At 36.1% G+C, this 20,012-nt stretch overlaps 1 protein-coding gene across 3 annotated transcripts in view; it reads right to left on the bottom strand.

The window, feature by feature from the left end:
• Window positions 1–18,695, bottom strand: part of Gk2 (Glycerol kinase 2) — a 53,337-nt gene extending 34,642 nt beyond the window's left edge. The window contains exon 1 of one of the 3 annotated variants that reach the window (XR_015825269.1): window positions 18,452–18,521. Coding sequence is in view for 1 of the 3 variants with exons in the window: in XM_088242151.1 (XP_088098277.1) it covers window positions 18,452–18,494 (43 nt within the window). In the remaining 2 variants the exon portion in view is untranslated. Of the gene's footprint in view, window positions 1–1,647; window positions 1,762–18,451 lie in introns of those variants that run through there. The other 2 variants (XM_088242151.1, XM_088242152.1) reach the window with 2 other exon arrangements.
• Between the last annotated feature and the right edge of the window lie 1,317 nt (window positions 18,696–20,012).

The raw sequence follows: 20,012 nt of genomic DNA, 5'->3' as shown, positions 1-20,012 counted from the left end.
AACCTATTTCTTGGATCGTTCAATCTCAAAATTTACATTAAAAACCTATTTCTTGGATTGTTCAATCTCAAAATTTACATTAAAAACCTATTTCTTGGATTGTTCAATCTCAAAATTTACATTAAAAACCTATTTCTTGGATTGTTCAATCTCAAAATTTACATTAAAAACCCATTTCTTGGATTGTTCAATCTCAAAATTTACATTAAAAACCTATTTTTTGGATTGTTCAATCTTAAAATTTACATTAAAACCCTATTTTTTGGATTGTTCAATCTCAAAATTTACATTAAAAACCTATTTTTTGGATTGTTCAGTCTCTAAATTTACGTTAAAAACTTATTTCTAATCACATTACAAAAAGTGGCCTATATTGAAAAGATATTTGATAATTTACTGGGAGAATATTATTTTTTATTTAAAAATTAACCACATGTGTAACGTTCGACCTCTTAGCCCCTCCCCTTCCTAATCCCAATTGCTACACATTCTGCAACATATCGCTGAATATTATAAACCTAATTTTAGTGCATATTCAGACATGGTGGTGTTTGCATCTGCTTTAACTCTGCATGTAATTTATGTATTTTTTCGTATTTACTATGAATACTACGGTGATGGTAAAAGTGAACGTGTATTATAGTATTTGCATGTTGGTGTACTTAGTGTCCTGACGAAAAAGAGACGGGTACATCTCGAAACCGGTAGACATAAAAAGTCGGTAAGTGGTTAAATACTAATATTACTAACATTAATTAAAATTTACATTGAAAACATAATTCATAGTTTGTTTAATCTGTTTTTATTTACTTAGTTGTGATATTACGATAATTTCCACCCAATTAAATAACATTTTTTTTTTTTAAAACACAGTAGTTAATAAGGCCAATATCTCAATAGTGACGAATAAAATAATTATTTGATAGATATTTCGACTGAGATGGAGGAATTAGAGAGGTATATGAATATATAGGCATTTACAAAGCTCATGACCTGTCATCGGCTGGTGAGTTTAGCCTTGACAAAGGAACAATGGTGTTCTGAAACCGTTAGGCATTAAAAAAATATTTAAGTGATTTTATACAAAACAAAATAATACATTTCATTATTTAAAAATGTTAATAAAACTGAACCGATTTGGTTTCGCCGACTGTTACATGCCAGGGAATTCAGCCTTTCGGGCCTCGCGTAATCGGCCCAATGGGCCTGTTTAAAAAAAAAAACTATTAGAATTAAATTTTTGTGTCCGTGTGTAATAGGCAGAATGGTGAATGTTACGCAATGTGTAAAGTGGCCACTTAAACCAGCTTATGACAGGTCATAAGCCCTATAGATGCCTAGATTTCCATATTACCTTCTCAAAATATTTTCCCTATCCGTTGCAACAAATTAAGATCTAAATAACCCCCTAGGGAGGAAATCCAGCCTGTCTGCAAACATTTGGACATACTCAAAACATTACATATTTTTCTGTTGGAAAATTGCGTAAATACAAAAAAAAAACCAATTAAAAAAACAAAAACTAAAAATTACCACGTATTTAGATTAGGTTTAAAAAGTAGACTGGCGAGGCGAAACAGCTGTCATTAATTTCAAAATCACAATGGAAAAAAAACTGACACAGAGTTATTTATAAATAATATTTACGCTATTAGATTCAAGGTAAAAGGCCGATTGTTTTTACAATATTCAATTTCTTATTCGAAAGCGTTCGTACGAAGACACGACACGTCCGCGCGCGCGCAATGCCCGAAGGAAACTAATCGCTAATCGCGACATCGCGAGAAGAAAAAACTGGAAAATCTAAACATGTAAACATTCCAAATGTCACATAACTCGCTTGACGTCACGCGGGCGTATGTCTCGCAACGGCGCCCGCCCGCAAGCTCCGCGATCCGCGGCGCGAATTCTTGCTGCGGAGCGCGGACCGAGGCGCGCGGCGGCAGCGCGAGCTTCGACCCTCGCACTATCACGTGACGTCACCGACACACCCGCGCCTCTGATTGGCCGGCCGGGCTCGAGTTTTGACAGTTGTTCAAGTTTGGATTTGGAAGAGAACGGAGCGGCCAAAAATGAATAGCTAATTTAGTCATTATCATGCCGGCAGATTGTTTTTATTTTGTAACCGCTTTAATAAAATACTACTACCATCACGCCATTTCCCCGTAGGGGTAGGCAGAGAGAATGGACCGCCACACACGTCTATCCTGGCATACAATCCTAGCCTCTTCCACATTCATACATCTTGTCATACATGCCCTTCGGTTCTGTCTGCTTTTGACATGACCAGACCTAAGATTTTGGTTTATCTGATCATGCCACGTCTTCCTTGGTCGTCCTCGTCTCACTTTACCGTTAAATTTCGCCATATACCTATATACTTGACAAACCATCTCAGTGAGCCATTCTTAATCTTATCAATTATACCTGACTCAGATTTTCAATCAGATCAAAATTTCATTCTACCAAGTTTGGTAAAAAGTCCTTGGAGAATATCTCTCGAACGCTGTATAATAAACTACCGACCAAAATTGAAGAAAATGAAATGCGTAAATTGCAAAGCGTGGCTCTCAAGGCCTTCTACCTAAACCTTTTCTTGGAAGATCTGGGTGAAAATTATTTCTGAAAGTTTAATCTTCTTCTTCTCGGTTAAGATCAATTAATTTGGTATCAGCTAAAATCTAACTCCTGAGACTGAGTTTCAGCTGTTCTTCCCTCTCCTTGGTGGTCTTCCGGGCAGACGGCAAACGGCCAGGATTTTGTGGGCAATGGTATAGGGAATTTCGGAGCTGTCCATTAATGGAATTATTGGCGTAATATGGAGACATAATCTATTTACTGTGCAATGGGTATCGCAAATCCGTCTGACTTCTTGACTCTACATTCTGCCTCTTTTTGGTTTATCTGCGATTGCCTTTAGTACTTTCATCTCTGACGTTCTGAGCAGTTATTTGGTTTTTCTATTTAATTTTTCTATTTAGTTTTTCTACTTTGTTTTTCGTATTTTTTATTTATTTTATCTCTATCTATCCTCGCCTCTGTTGTATACACCATGATTTGGTCTGACATACGTTTTGTATATCCGAATTATGTTTCTAATAATCATGTTTTAGGCATCCAGATGTTTACTAACTGACATGGATATGTTCTCATCATTTTCAATTTTCAATTTCAATTTATTTATTTTAAATATAACATATACATTACAAAAATATATTCAATACGTACATTTTATAAAAAAGAAAAAAAATACACGAAAGAGACTCATGTCAAAGGAGTCGAAGAATCCTGCTCCGGAAAACCCCTTCGGATACATGAAACAGATCAATATCCAGAGCGATGTTGTTCAGCATAGCGGTAGCTCTTCCAACAGGCATAACCATAGGCAGGTTGGTCCTGAATATCGGAATATGAAACAATCTATGCTGACGCTGTCTTAGGTAATTATCAGGAACATACAAACCAATGCTCATCATAATTTCAGAATTATCGATCATACCGCGCAACAATCGATAAAAATGTGTGGTCAAATACACATTCCTTCTAGTCTCTAAACTGTTGTAGCCAAGCATACCCTGGAGAAACTCGGTCGGGTAGAGCCAAGGATAATAACCGCACTCACATACCCGCACTACCATGGCAGCATCATCTGCATGGCATGTGATGTTAATGACCTTATCTCCCTTAGTAGATTCACTACTTTTTTTATTCTTAAAAGTGTTTTTTTATATATATTTATCTGCTTGTGTAAGAAAAGGTTTTAGGCGTATATGTTGTTGTGCTATATTTAGTTATAAAGGTGCTAAACTTACTTTGTTTCTTTGTTGTTCTCAAGTTGTGTTATTTTCTAAATGTTAATATTATTTATGTCCCGAATTGAGTTGTTGTAACTCCTGGGAATGTAATTCAACGTATTATACTTGTAAAATACCTTGTGTTATATGATTTATAAATAAAAAATAAATAAAAAAATAAAAAATTTACACTCGCGTGATTTCATCATTCGTAACCCTGTCGTACATTGATTTTCTCACACATTCGTCTAAGAGATAGCATTTTGACCGCGTTCACTCGGCTTTCATCCTTCCTTTGCCAGTTCCATGTTTCACTTCCATGCTATCCATCTGTTGGGACTAAAACCCCGTTCATTTTGTCATCATCAAACCTTAATACGCACCTGGCGGAATGCCTTTGACCTAATAAAGCTCAGCCTCATCAAGTGAGGGTTATCAGCCTCATCAAGTTGAGCCCGCCCGGAGCACTGCAGATTGAACAAACACCTTGCTAGAATGAACCTTTCCGAAACTTCTAGATGTAGGTTCTGCAGTGCAGATGAGGAAACACCTATACACATTCTATGTGGATGGGATCCTTTACATCATAAAAGAAGCCTCATCCTCGGGGGACCACAGGTTAAACCTGAGGATGATAAAGAACTCGCCTCCTACTTAATAGCCCGATACTTTACGGATCTGGGCTTGCAGGGGGAGATTTAGTATAGTTGAAGATAAATTCCCTCTAGCGATTATAAAGATATACTACCAACCCCCCACCTTTACGTTTTGGGTAGGTACATCGATATGAATCAATGGAAAGCGTACGTCACGGTACACATATTTTATTTTATTTTATTTATTATATATACGGCCTAAGCCAATTACAACAGTTACATGAAGAAATATAAATGCAAGAAACTGAACAAAAAGAACATAAAACTATTTAGCAAAGACAAACAAGGGCAAAACAATAATTGTATACAATATATTCATATAAACGAAAGACCTAAGACTTCGAGCTTAACCATGCCAATCCAACTTCATCCCACACTGTTTAGTCGCGAAGAGATCGACGAAAAGCCGGAAGATCTATCCCAAAGAATTCCAAGTGGTGTGATGAATTGACTAATCTACACATTCTGGACATTGGGGCATAAAAACCAAAGTTGCTATTAGAAGATTTTGTAAATAGCAGATTTGACTTCTGGTGACATATTTCTTTATCTACGCTCTAAAATGACACAGCTTCAATATGACGTCATAGTTGAAGATAAAAGTCTCCCGACCGACTACAAAGGTATAGTATCGATACCCCCACCATCAAGTTTTGATGTAAGTACATCGGTTTATACCGACGAGTCTAGAACCCCTCGATGCGCGTATCTACGCATTTAAAGTGTCAAAAATTTTGTTCCACTGAGCAATTTTTCCTTTAATTATGATTTATCAAAAAATTTTATCGTTTTGAAGTTGGCACTTTTTTTCTTAAAAGCCTTTTAAAAATATGAGAGAGAAATAAGTAAGTTTTGAAGTCGAATTAAATTCCGACATAATTGTCACATTAATATAACGAACGCCTAGATGTGGAAATAATGTCGCTAGGTTCTTTCCTAATTACAAATAAGAGTATCTAGGCGTCACACAGATTATATACGTCAGAAAGTTACCAATCTTAAAAAATAATTTAGTTATTATATTTTTTTCCATCTGTTTTACTATATTTTCGAGTGTATGTATCCAGACGTTATAGGAGCCGGCTTTGTAGTCGATCGGTACAGATCGGTAGATACATACAGACGATCGTTAAGCTTACCGTCTAGGTGATTTCCAAAAGTCATGCAAAATTCATGTTCAAGCGAGCATTTTTGCTTGAATTGGGATTTATTGGAATTTATAATCGCTTTGGAGTGAGCACTTTTTGTTACAGAAGCCTATTTAAAATAAAAATGAGAACTATTTTAAAAGTTAATGACGTAAAGAACGCGGACTAATTGTTTGCGGTCATTCCATTGGCTTGTTTCGATCATATGATGTGGATATGACAAGTAAGTAGAACATACCGAGGATGCAAACACCATCATGTCTAAACATGCACTTAAATTAGGTTGGTAATATTCAGCGACATGTTGCAGGATGTGTGGTTGTAGGGATTAGGAAGGGGAGGGGCTAAGTTTTCCAAAACTAGTATTTACTAGCATTAATCAAAATGTTTGAACACAAAGTTAATGTAACAACAATAAACCATCACGCCGTTTCTCCGTAAGGGTAGGCAGAGAGGATAGAACGCCACATCACTGTATACAGATCTCGTTTCCTCTACATTAATACATCTTCTCATGCATGGGCGCCGATTATTCCGGCTTTTGACACGTGCATCTTCAAGTATTTGTTTATTGGTTTGTTTCGATCATATGTCGAGATGACGAGTAGGTAGAACATACTGAGGTAGATACAGATAGTACAGAAGTTAAGTATACCGTCTCGATATATACAGATGAAGATAGCGTTCATAATCGAGGCGCTGGGCTTGGAGGGCGAAAACTATTCACGGGGACCCGTCACAATAGGTCTTCACAGGTCAAAGCGACGTCAGGAGCTTGCATAGCACTGACCCCCGCCCTCTAAGAACAATCTTGGAATCTTGAGTACTAAATACTATAAGAATCACAATTTTTCCTTCCGAGACAATTTCACTTTCTGTTTTCCAGTGTTAAAAATACGCTGTAATTTATGGCATCAGATAACAAAATGGAGTGTATTAGAGATAGGGAATTTTGAGCAAAACACTTTACAGTATATCTTATCAGAGTTATTAAATATTGTATGTAAAAAGTTAAAACCATATTAGTAAGTAAGGATTAAGAGATTAATGGTGGTAAAGTGTTATACATTTTTATCTGTGTGCAATCAACCCACACTAATATATCGTCGCCGTTCATGCAAAAGGCTATAATATTTATATAATAAAACATAAAAAATATATAAATGATTGAGGTAAATGCTCATGTTTGATTTCTGAGATGCTATATTAAACTTGTGCAAAACATGCTGGTTACGCGTGAATGTTTACTGCCATTTATATGTTTTGGTTGTCGGCTTATCCTTGAGAAGTAGGAACCTGAGCAGCCTGGCAGTACCTACCGCATTGCGACAATTCACTAATTCCATATTCAAATATAAAATTGACATTCGTATTTTTTTTCCCTGAAAAACAAATGAATGCCTTCTGCGATCCGCACGATAAACTGACAGCAAAAAATAATATTCCTACGGCTATCATATATAGTTACCGCTAAAGTGTCAGCATTGTTATCATCACCGCTTCCAATATCCGAAAATCCTGATACACAAAGCCGAATAAAGAAAGAACTTAACATCCGCATCATTCCCGCATATAATATCTGGTGGAGCGAGGGGAACACTTCGACACAGGTGAGTCGATTTCCATTGTATATTAAGTGGCAGTAAACGTCCTTAATAACGTGTGTGTTGGCTGACCTTGTTGGACCATCTTGGATCAGTTCATGCGTTCTCTAAGCTATCGAAGAAATAACTTTCGCGCCTCTCTCTCGCGTCACCACATGCGTTGTATAAATCATTTTCTGATTCGCCACTACGGTTGCATCGTCTGCGTAGCATGCGACGTTATTTTTTTATCTAAATATAATACAATTTAGATACATTTCAGTTTCATTTTATTACACAGCATATTTTTTTCTTATTTTTCTGTGTTTAGATCGGTTGATCTGTTATTGGCTAGAGGGTGATTCCTGAGACGCTGAGTTCCAGCTGTCTTTCTATCTCTTTGGTGGTCTTGCGGGCGGACGGCGACCAGCCGGGATTTCATGGGCCACGGTGAAATGTATTCTAGAACTGTCCATTCTGTCGACGTGATCTTTCCAGAATCTTCTCCTTGTTCTGGTCCATCGTACTGTGTCTTGGGTATCGCAAGTCTGTCTAATTTCTTGATTCCGGTTTCTGTCCCTTAAAGTTTTTCCTGCAATTGCCTTTAGTACTCTCGTCTCTGATGTTATGTGCAGGTCTTTTGTTCTCACCGTATCTACCATCGTCTCTTCTGCATTAGTCATGATTGGTCTGACACACGTTTTGTATATACGGACCTTGCTTTCAATCCGCAAGTGTTTATTGTGCCAAACAATATTTCTCAGGCAGTCAGATATTGCCGAGGCTTTATAAGTTTGTTCCCTCACTTCGGAGTATAGGTCACTGTGGCTTGAGATTGCAATACCTAAATATTTAAAAGACATGAAAAAAGAAAATACATGGAACAAAAATGGCGGGCTTTGCGACGTAGTGGTCAAGACGCTTGACTCACGCACGGAAGGTTCCGGATTCGATTTTCGGTGAGAACAAATAAATTAAAAATGTGATTTTTCTCAAGACTGAGTGTTTTGTGATGTAATTCACCACTGTAATTGGGCCTCCTGGTCTGTTGTGGTGCAAAAATAAATAAATAAAATAAGTGCTGGTATGGTAATGAACAATGGCGATTCGGAACTGAAATTCAGTACCAGAAATGACAAATAATAAAATAAATAAGATATATTATAATATTATTATCGCGTGACAAGAAATAAGTATTTATTCCATCTGCCAGTCTGTAGCACTAACTATGCACAACACTCTTTCCTCTATCGTTCTTGCTCTAACTTTAATGTTTTTTTTTCATCTATTGATATATTTTACATACCCCTTAATTTATTTTAAAATAAATTATTATTTCTGGCTGCGATACGATCCCACTTACTATTTAATGATGCACACTCCTGAACACTTACTCCCACACTAATACACATAAACACACATCTACACTTACTGTCATACAAATAAACATTCACATTCTTTTGTTGTAACACAATTTAATAATATGTATGATTTTATTTAGAAACTTTGCTGGTCTGTCTTTAAACTGTATTTTTAAAAAAATATCATTATTTCATTGTCGACTGTTTCTTCAAAATAAATAAATAAATATAATAATAAGTGTAGTGAAGTAGTGACACTCGCTTGCCACAAGATGGCGCTACTATGCTAGTCATGTGACGCGGGAGTGGGCGGAGCCACGTGAAATGTGGCGATCGGCAGAAAGCCAAAGGTAAATAATTCTGACTGGACTCAAATTCAGGGTTGCCTAGCTGTAGGACGCATATCCTTATATTAAACTCTACCTCTACAATAACCATATTTTCTTTGGTCACTATCAAGTTATTACAACAAGGGAGAAAAAGAACTCACACGAGAAGTAGTATCGTACATGGTCAATTTAGTGCAGGCAATTGGTGAAATAAACCAAAGTAGGTAACAAAATGCCGAACACTCCTTTAATGGAACGGAAGGCCTCTTGACTGCTGCCAAGAGGCCGGATTCTCCTGAAGAGTTTTAAGTGGTTTCCTCTCCACATGAGCAAATGCTGAGATGTACCTGATTGGCCCACATTAGAACGTCCTTCCTGATTCCAACAGTTTAGCTAAAATAAAGTAATACAATAGCAGAAAAATCTTCTTTTTGAAATATAAACCTTGTATTCCGTATAAAAAAATATTAAAAAAACAAGGAAGACAGGAACTCCGTGGATTTCAATCGAGCATAAACAGAATGTCTAGAAACAATGGATTTGAATGAATTAAGATAGTGTGAACGACTTGTACAATATTGTAGTCCCTCTATGCTTCGCTTAGCTTTTTGTCCATCTCGACGGCTTGTCACTACGGTAAGAAAATCTTAGAGATCGGTCTAGATTACTGTAATGGAATATACGCGAATCTCCCAAATTACCAAACTGATATACTTTAATCTGATTTCAATGCAGTAGCGCGGCTTATCACGGGAGTAAAAAAATATTCTCACATCTCACAACATCTTCGAGATTTGTACTGGTTAAAAAGCCCAGAGAGAATAAAATACACGCTTTGCTCGACAGTATTCAAATTCCATCATGAAATGGCTCCGAGATACTTATCGGACCTTTGTATTAGGCAAAATACATATCAAAGAAAATCCACTCTTAGGTCAGCTTTTGATTCAGGCAGAGAAAAATTTGTCGAAATCCGGCGCTCCCCAAACACTAGATTCGGAGATCGTGCTTTTGCCGTTGCCGGCCCCTCTGCCTGGAACTGATTGCCTTGAAACATACGAATTATCGACAGTCCCAGTCAGTTCAGATCCCAACTAAAATATCTATTCTTTAGTTCATCCTACCCTCAATCTTAAATCAGAAAATATAAAATGTCACTTAAGCTTAGTTAGAATATAAGTTTAAGTATTCAATTGTAAAGCGACCCTGAGGTAATTTTTCACATAAATGGCGCTATATAAATCAGCCAAATATTATTATATTTTTATCGGACATTACTAGATGCGTTAGCCATAGAGAAAAATCAAGATATGGGTGGCATATATTTTTTATGTAACGAGCAGCATTTGTGCACTAAATGTCACTCGTTTACCGTACATTTAGTCTTATTTGTATTTATTATTGATGAGTTATTATCTAACCAGTACATAAATATGTTCAGATCATCATTGATGTTGTTTTGCAGTTGGGTTTCATTATCACCACTATAGATCAATAGGGTATCATCTGCATACACGAAATATCTCCCTGATAAATTTGAATGTCTAATGTTATCATATACAATAGGGGGCCTAATATTGACCCCTGAGGGACCCCAATAGTTACAGGTATCTTTTCACTCATATAATAAGCCAGGCTCTCGACGGGGTTATCTTTCGGACTAAACGACGAGGTTCTGCGCTGCAGGCCTCCGAGCTGAAACAGGGTTCGGGCGATCGACCGTCACTAGCAACGGCGCGGCCCCTGGTCGCAATCTCTCTCTCCACAATGCTAGTACCGCTCTCGCAGGGCAAACGCCGCGGGAAGAGAGGCCGTAGCCAAGCGCGCGGTCCTTGTATTCGTCTCATTCAATCACAGGGACGTGCCGTTGCTAGCGACGCACCGTCTCTGTTCCGGATTTACATTCCCGAACCAGGAACTGGAGCAGTAGTCGGACCGGTGAATTTCTCGTTAGCCTAATGGCCGCGCGCGCGCGTCGACAACAGTAACAGGTCTACAATGTACGTCAATGTGGCCAGCAAACGGAGAGGCATTAACACCAACCTCGCTTTAGATGGTAGTGGGATAGAACAGGTTTATTGTTTTAAATATTTAGGATGCTGGCTAAATGATGAGTGGAATCCGGATTCTGAAATAAAGACCAGAATTGAAATTGCAAGATCAACCTTCCATAAAATGCAAAAACTTCTGTGCAACCGAGATCTGAGACTATGCAAAAGATGAAGAGCAATAAAAGCTTATGTATTGCCAGTGTTGCTGTATGGAGTGGAGGGTTGGACTCTTTAGTTTCGACGATGAACAAAATTGAGGCCTTCGAGCTTTGGTTGTGTAGAAGAATGTTTCGAATCTCATGGACTGATCGTGTCTATAATGAAGCGGTTTTAAGCATTATGAACAAAGAGAGAAAGTTAGTGACCACTGTCAAAAGAAGAAAAGCCTCACAGTTTGGTCACATATTCCGCAGTGAGAAGTATGCTTTTCTTATTTATTTATTCAACACTTTATATACAAATACAATGTAGCTGACGTCATAGTCCTTTCCTTTATTATTGTATGTTAGTATAAATGTTTCAATCATTATTTAAGTTGTATTTAATATGTAACCTAGTATGTATGAGTCTGCGAGGCTAATTCCGCGTCTACCGGCCGCTGCCGTATAAAGGACGAATTGAGCGGAGCGTGTCAAGCTAGCGGCCCTTTCACGTCCACTCTAGTCGGCGCTCGATTGTGCAATGGAGGGACGGAGGCGGGGATCGGGGCTTATACGTTGGCTAGGGGGCGCCTATTTACGTTGGCCGCTCGGGAGAATACTTGGCAAGAGTGGGGGGCCGGCACCATTCCCATACCTAAGTTAACCGTAGGGTCAGATTTTGTAAACTTGTATAAATATGTGCACATGTGAGAAATAAAGACATCGATCGAAAACAGTAAACACTCTCTTTTAACTCTACTCTGCCCGATTACTTCGTCACTTCGTCTTCAGATCTTCACTGCACCTTTCCTGGACTCAGCCGAATCCAGAAGCGGATTTACAACCTGCTAGCCGCCACTGACAGCCGACAGTATTTTGAATACATATTCATACCTACGGGCTACTGATACCTATCGAAGCTCGCAGTAGAATACCAGCGCCTTGCCGAGATTTTTAGTCTCACAATTCTTTATACGAGGCGGAAACGCGTCTCGTACATACAATATATATACATATAAGGGCCGGCATATTGCCTTAAGGCAATTTCTTCCTACCTACCCAAACCGTTCAGTTTGAGAAAATTACAAGTACATGGACATATTGAATGTTACGATTTTATAAAAAATTAAAAACAAAGATTAACAAAATATAAAAATTAACACTATACTATGAAGAGAGGAGGGGGGATGGGAAGGAAAGAAGGAGGATAAAGGAATAATTGAAATGTTTTGATAGTGACATTTTGATCTTGACTTAAATGTAAATAAAGAAGGGGCGTCTCTAACATTAGTGGGTAGGTTATTCCACAATCGAGCGGCTACTACTGTAAAAGTGGAGGCAAGAAAATTAGAGCGATGACAGGGTAGTAAAGGGATTCTCTCGTTACTAGAACGAAGAGATAATCCGTGTTGTGATAGAGGTTGGAATAGCTCTCTCAGATAAACAGGCGAAGTGGGATTATTTGAAATATTGCGAAGAAGTGATAGAATGTGAATAATTCTTCTATGCCTGATACTGAGCCAGTGTAGTTGCGTGCGATATTCGGTTATGTGGTCGAATTTGCGAAGATCGAAGATATGACATATACAAACATTCTGCAATCGTTCCAACTTATCAAGTAATTCAGAGTTAGCATCTGGATAACATTCATCCGCATGGTCAAGGAGTGGAAAAAGTAAGCTCTGGACTAATGTTTGCTTAACATTAATTGGCGAGAAATTCTGTAATCTTTTAAGTTAGTGCAAACTGCTTTATAGTTTACGACTAACTTCGTTAACCTGATCGTGCCACCTTAAATGCTTATGAATGATAATACCTAAGTTGTTATGGAAGGAAAGATAGAGGGCAGGCGGGGTATGAGACGGAAAAGAGCATCATGGCTCAGAAATCTCAGACAGTGGTCCTGTGAGCCGGATGCAGCAGCGCTGATTAGACTAGCTCGGGATCGTGATGAATTCAGAATGATGGTCGCCAACCTCTGGTAGGAGCGGCAAAAGAAGAAGGATGTACGTATATAAATTTAAACTTAGAATCAGTCATGAGTTTTTAAATTACGATTTTTTACTAAAAACATTAAATTTGTTCAAACTTAACGATAGAAGAAAAATTACATTAATTTTTAGGTTTACTTTTTTTTTATAAATCTTGGGTATAAGGAAATTTGTTTAAAAAATATATATATTAAGCCAAATATGTTAGTATTATAGATTTTTGTAAAAGGCAGATGTGCCGATTATGTTACAAAAATAAAATAGAAACTTTAACTTGTTAACTATGAAGGAATTACAAAAATATAAATATGAACGACCTTAGAATTTTTTATTTTTTTAAAATTATTTATTTAATTTATTTAATTTATTTAATTTAATTCATTTATTTCATTTATTTCATTTATTTCATTTTTTTTATATATATATTTTTTTAATATATATATATATATATATTTTTTTTTATTATTTATTATTTCACGTTTTACATAAAACTTTTTTTAAATATGAATACCTCACTGGGCACAGCCCGTGTCGAGGCATTCATTTACATGATTTAATATATTATACTTATAGTGTCTAAAAAAATATATAAAATACATATAAAACATTACATATTCACATTTCAATCCAAAGTTAAAGCAAAAATAATTAAATATTAACAAGTTTACTGCTTTGGTGGGGTGACCATCTCGAGACAGTTCCCGGGACCCAAATCAAGTAGCCATTTTTTTTACAAATAGTTTAAATTGCTCAAGATTTTTATCTGCTTTTGTGGCAAATTGTATATTGTTTTATATTTTTGTTTCAATGTATATTTGACTCCTTTGACCAAATGATGTTGTCATTTTAGGTGCCATGTATCTCTTCAATCCGTGCCTCATGTCTGAGGATGGTGATTATGCCTGACTCCAGGCATGGCTCGTCTGTGGACAGTCTCCCTCCATCTGGAACGGTCTTGTGCTCTTCTATAGGCATTCGTCAGTGATGATTCTGATAACTCAGTGACTGTACCGCTCCATCTTGCCGGTTGACGTCCACGCGACCTTGTCCCTTCGACACTTCCCAGGAGAATAGTTTTCTCCAAACTATCAGAATCTCCCCTGGAAATATGCCCAAAAAACAGCAGGATTCTTTTCTCGCACATGGATATCAATCTTTCTCCTATGTCCAGTTGCTGTTTTCTTTTAAGACGCGTTTCATAGCTAGTATTGTAAATTTTATTTCCACCGTGTTTATGAGTGTGAACGAGAAGTGCCTTAGCATACAGTTGCCTGGCGTTCAGAACACCCACTCGTTCGAACGCCTCAGCTGTAGGTGTCCTGATCCTGAGAGGGACCCCGAGTAGAGCCTTGGGAACACACTTTTGTGCAATTTCTAACGCTTGAATAGCACTTTTCCTGGCCCCACCCCACGCAATAATACCATACTCAACAAGACTTTGACATAATGAGAAATACACTTTTTTCGAAGTTTTTTTGTCCAGAATGTTTCTTTAGAAGAACGTTACTTTCACCGTACCGCTCCGCATGGCCACGTGGCCCCTTCAGTGCTGATTTTCCACCCTAGTACGGCCGAACGTAATCCGACACATCCTGACCGCAGGTTTCGGCCGCGGCCGAAACTCGTTTTAAAGGCCGAAACTTTTAAAATTCACATTCTACTGTTAATATTAATATTTTTAACATCTTTTGTCAAGGTTGTCTGAGTCTTTTGTTTAGTTTTGTCTGGTAGTTTGTATAATTTAAGTCCATGGTTTATTAGTCTCGATTGTACTTTTCTCGTTTTAAAAGGTTGTATATGATATTTTTCTGATATTCTCGTATTGTGTTCATGTTTACTACAGTTTTTTTAGAGTTTTAATTATTCGTCTACAATTACATCAGTGGCTAATTTATAAATAAATTTTAAGGATTCTAGTTTAAAGAGTTCAGTTACATTTAATCGTTTAGTTTGTTTAAAAAGTTATTTAGTTGCTGTTAGATAGGGAAGGTCATATACTAACTTTAATATTTTATTTTGCTGTCTTTGTAGTCTGTTTATGTCATTTTGGTTTTCTGTTCCCCATAGTAGTTGCATATAACATATTTTAGTTTTTACATAGGCTTTATACATTTTTTTTCCTTTATTGGAACAAAGTTTTTGATTTAAAAAAAAGACTCGATAATATCGCCACTTTGCTAATTAAATTGTTGATATGAATTGTCCATGTCAATTGTCTGTCTATTGTTAGTCCTAAGTATTTAACATGTTCAATTTCAGTAAGTCGTTCATTATTTATGTAAGCATCTACTTTGTGACATTTTTCTAGATTCAAAATGGATAATATTGCATTTTTTTCATGAAGTGTAAGTAAGTTTGTGTTTGTCCATTTAGTCAACATAGTAAGGTCTTCGTTTATGTCATTATTTGTTAATACATCTGTTTGATTTTTATAGAATAGTCCAATGTCGTCGGCATACATAAAATAAAATTGTTTAGAAAATTAAACAGAAAATACAGATCAGAAATGCTATTTTGAATAAATATCTGTAATCTTTGCTCCACACAGACACACGAAATAAAATACATAAAAGAATATGCTTTATAAAATGCCCCATCCATTGCATCGTACTCGATATTTACAAAGTGTTGAACAAGTGAACAATTAATATTCTGATAAAAACCTGTTAATAATACTGATAACATACCAAGAGCTTATACAATATTATTACATTATAAATGCTGATAAAGTATAGATTGTGTTACACGAAATATGAATTATTTTACTGTAAAATAACCAGTTTGTTATCAGAAAAGACATTAAAAATAAGAAATGGAAGAAATGATAAACATCTATGGATCAGAAGAAATACAATAATAACAACTATAAAATAATAACAATTATAACACGTCTGGTTATAAATTATTATGAAAATAAAACTTTGTTATTAGTGTTACACAATTTTATTATTTTACAAGAACACTACTATAGTTTTGGGAGAGTCTACACACGTGCGTTTCCAGAAATTCTCCAGCAGCCTAGTGGATCACATGGTGACGATATCTACCTACTGTCTACAAAAGATTCTCTTCGGACATCTATCTCCCTTTGCTAACCATGGAGTTGAAACAGTGCTTTATTTATTTAGTTTTTTATTGCTTAGTTCTTGGCATGAACACTTGACAAACTTACTACTATGCTCTATTTTTTATAAATTTATTGATATCATTCTAACTTTGCTGGAATTCCACTCGTCCATGCGCTTTGTAGCTGCACGATGATTGGTTATCTAGCTTTAATATATTTTTTTTAATACCTAAATTTTATAAATGAGATCTAGAATTCCAATCGTTTATGCGCTTAGAAGCTGCAAGACGTGTTGTAATCATACTTCTTTTTATTATTAATATTATTATTATTATTTTTAAATATCATTAATACACTAAATTTATTTGTCAATTTTTAAAATGTGTAAATGGGGGCTAAATTTCTAACTGTCTATGCGCTCTGTAGCTGCAAGACGTCCTGTAATCTAGCTCCTATAGGTTATATTTTTTTATTGATCTTAATTGAAAACGAGGAACTAGAATCCCAACCGTCCATGCGCTCTGTAGCTGCAAGACGTACTGGGATATTTATTAATTGTACAGCGCCCTTGAGGTGATTTTCACAAAAATGGCGCTATATAAATTATCCAACTATAAATATAGAGCACTCCTCCCATCGACGGGTGATATAAAACTAATATAGTAAACACAGATTATTGTTCACAATGTAATAGAATTTAAACAAAAAATTAACAAATTAATCAGTAAAACTTAGAGCAGGGGTTTTTTCCCCTTTATCTAAGGTGTTACGGGCAGGACATTAAGTAGAGTTTATTTCTTAAAATTTAGCACATAAGTGGAAGTTACAATAATTAAGTCTAAGATTTAATGTGTGGGAAGACATCGCTCGGCTAAGGGAGTGTTAACAGACGCGGTTCTAAGAGGGTGAGTGGGGTGAGGGGGTCGCAAAGGAAACATAGTCAATAAAGGCGAGGGGTGGTTAAATGTGTGAATGAGGAATTCCAGCCCAACCCGGAATTAAATTTTAAAAATGTTTTCGTGTACACGTGAATATTTAAAAAATTTGGAGTAGGATGATATATCTCAAAAACGCACGCAAAAATAAATAAAAAAATGTTAAAAATAGTATTCGTTTTAAAATCGTAAATAATGACGTCACTCCTTATATCTACGAGTAGTATTTCCGGTTTCCGCTTTAAAGCCCCCGCAACGTTTTGACCATAGAAAAAAAAAGAGTATAATTTGACATTTCAACCAGAGATTATGTCAACTTTCTAGGTTTTTCTAAATCGAAACGTTCGTAAAAACAACCATAACATAGAAATGAGCAAATTACGATAAACTAAATGAAGTAATCAAAGCAATATTCCATAGATTCTTGTCAGTTTTGTTATTGGGTGGAGAAATACAACTTTCCGCGGTCAGTGAAAGTAAGAACGCCAACCGTTTCATAACATCACTACTGAAAAGTGACACACTGATTACAGTAATTTGATATAAGAAAAGTGGATATGAAAAAAAAAATGGATATAAGAAAAGTAATTGAATTAAAAAGCAAATTGTAAATAACTTGTAAAGAATTCAAACAAAAAAATAATTACATTTACATTTACTTATAAGTATAAAAAAAATGGTATCAACAAATTATTGTTAAAAACAAATAATAAAAATTAGTTTACAGTAAGTATATATAAGATAATAACATAATATCTGGTAGACAAAAATATTTGATACATCAATTTCAGAAAAAGATAATAATAAATAATAATACACATCAAAAACAGAGAAAGAATTGTATGAAAAAAAAGTTCTATTACGGCATCAATAATAAGTTTCAAACAGTGCATTTAAGAACGTTTTAAAATTGATAATTGTCGTATTAAAAATGTCTATTACACAAGTAAATTTGTTGGCTAAGGAATGTAAACGCGGAAATACAATATCGTTGGTTACGCGGGTTGACAAGCACGACTTTACAGATTGAGAGGCGTCGGTGTTATTGCTTCACGGGGGTGATTTATGGTTCCGGGTGGCCAAAACACGTGGCGCTTCGGACAGCCGAGCTAACTCTTCCTAGAAACTGTCTCGCACTTTATTCAGAAGTTGCGAAAGAGCCTAACAGCCAGCATTCGTACTATGATCTGGGTTAGTCAAATTATATGTCTGGCCAAAGTACCTGGTTGTACCAAATAAGGTAAGCTACTAGGTAAGCAGAGGCAAAGAAGCAGAAAATCCATAGATTCTGTCTATTGATACCTGTCAGTTATGAGTCGCAACAGGCAGAGATTGCCAGTTTAATGAGCATAGATAAATACACAACATCTCTGGAAAAAAAAGAAAAATTACTTACAATCTCCATAGTCTAAAATTGTTGGTGTCTTGTACGGGATCATGGTGACTTCTGAATATCTGGTAGTGAGTTAACTGAAACAAAAAATGAGACATATTAGAAAACAGTGAGGAAAAAATCCTTACGCATGGATGCTGACTATGGGATCAGAAACTCGAGGGTGAAAGTTGGCTGAATGCTGTCGAAATGCCATCTCTGTATTTTCTGTGTGGTAAAATTATGCACGGTAGATGTCGAGATCTGTGCATTATACAAGGCTTAGACAAGCATTTTAGACAAAATTAAGAAAGGAGTTCTGCGTTGGTTTGGACATGTACAGCGGAATGAACGGTATAAGAACGGCAAAAATATTAAATATGGACTTAAATAAGATCTTGCTGTTTCCCGACTGATTGTGTCATCTTAGCCTTTTAACATCGGGAAATACTACAGCCAACTTCATGAAGCTCTACCAATAGGCTTCAAATGACAATATATACAAACTAAAACCAGTTTCGGACAAAGGGATTTTGAGCATTATTCAATTAAAATATATAACCTACTTCCACTATCTATTAAAACAATTAGTAACGAGAAAATGTTTAAAAAGGCTATAAAAAATGGATAGTGGAGCTAGGTAGAAGTAAAATGGATTGTCTCATTCGCCCATACCAATATTGAATCAACTGCTCCACAAGTGTATAGCTTATGTTAGGTTTTTGTTATTTTCATTGTGTGTTTTGTAATATAAAAAATATAGATGTACATAAATACAGTGTTTTTTAAACTGTCTAAATATTTGTTAATTATCTTCGTTTTTTTAAGTTAGTCTTCTTTGTTTATCCTCAAATGTAATTTAAAAAAAATATATTGTTAAGTGTCCTCGGCACGGGAAACCCCAGTGAGGTCACATTATTTTTATTATTAATTATATTTTGTAAGCAAAAAATATGAATAAATAAAATAAAAATAAATAAATATGTTATTCCGCCGAAGTGTGAACAACACATTTTTTCACACGATAATATAAACAATCCTTTTTAAAATGATTTCCATGACAAGGTGGCATTTTCGTTTCGATTCCAAACATCGCACCTGGCTGGCGGTCGAAGAACGGACGCGCTGGGCATCACTGAGCGATTGGGTATCAGTAAATATCATAATTTTTGAGGGCTCAGAGCGCGTTTCTGTGTATTAATTGGTCGATTAATCAATGTGTAGGATTTCGCTGGTTTAGGGTTGGCGATCCTACCCCAGTTGGAGGTGGACAGAAAAAACGATGTTGGTGTTTAATGTGTATTTATTGCATGTCGAATAAGATACATCACTTGGCAGCAACGAGTTGAAGTGACTGCACTTAAATTACATGCGGAAACTGAGTGACTGCGTTGAGTTGACTTGGTTGAGCTTGCTTTTTTGGGCTGACTTGCTTGAGCTGATTTTTTCAGCTGACTGGGCATTACCACGTCCTTTGGTCTCTTTATAGGCCACATTCCTTTGTTCTTCATGTCTCTATGGCGTAAATGTACTGCATGACGTTACTCTTAAGTAGACGGACGTTTTGTGTGCAATACTGTTAGTC

This window comes from Micrasema longulum, unplaced genomic scaffold (assembly GCF_059751315.1).
Source record: "Micrasema longulum isolate JH-2025_06_02 unplaced genomic scaffold, ASM5975131v1 h1tg003349l, whole genome shotgun sequence".
In the NCBI taxonomy this organism is placed as follows: domain Eukaryota; kingdom Metazoa; phylum Arthropoda; class Insecta; order Trichoptera; family Brachycentridae; genus Micrasema; species Micrasema longulum.
This window is presented reverse-complemented; position numbering and strand designations above follow the sequence as displayed.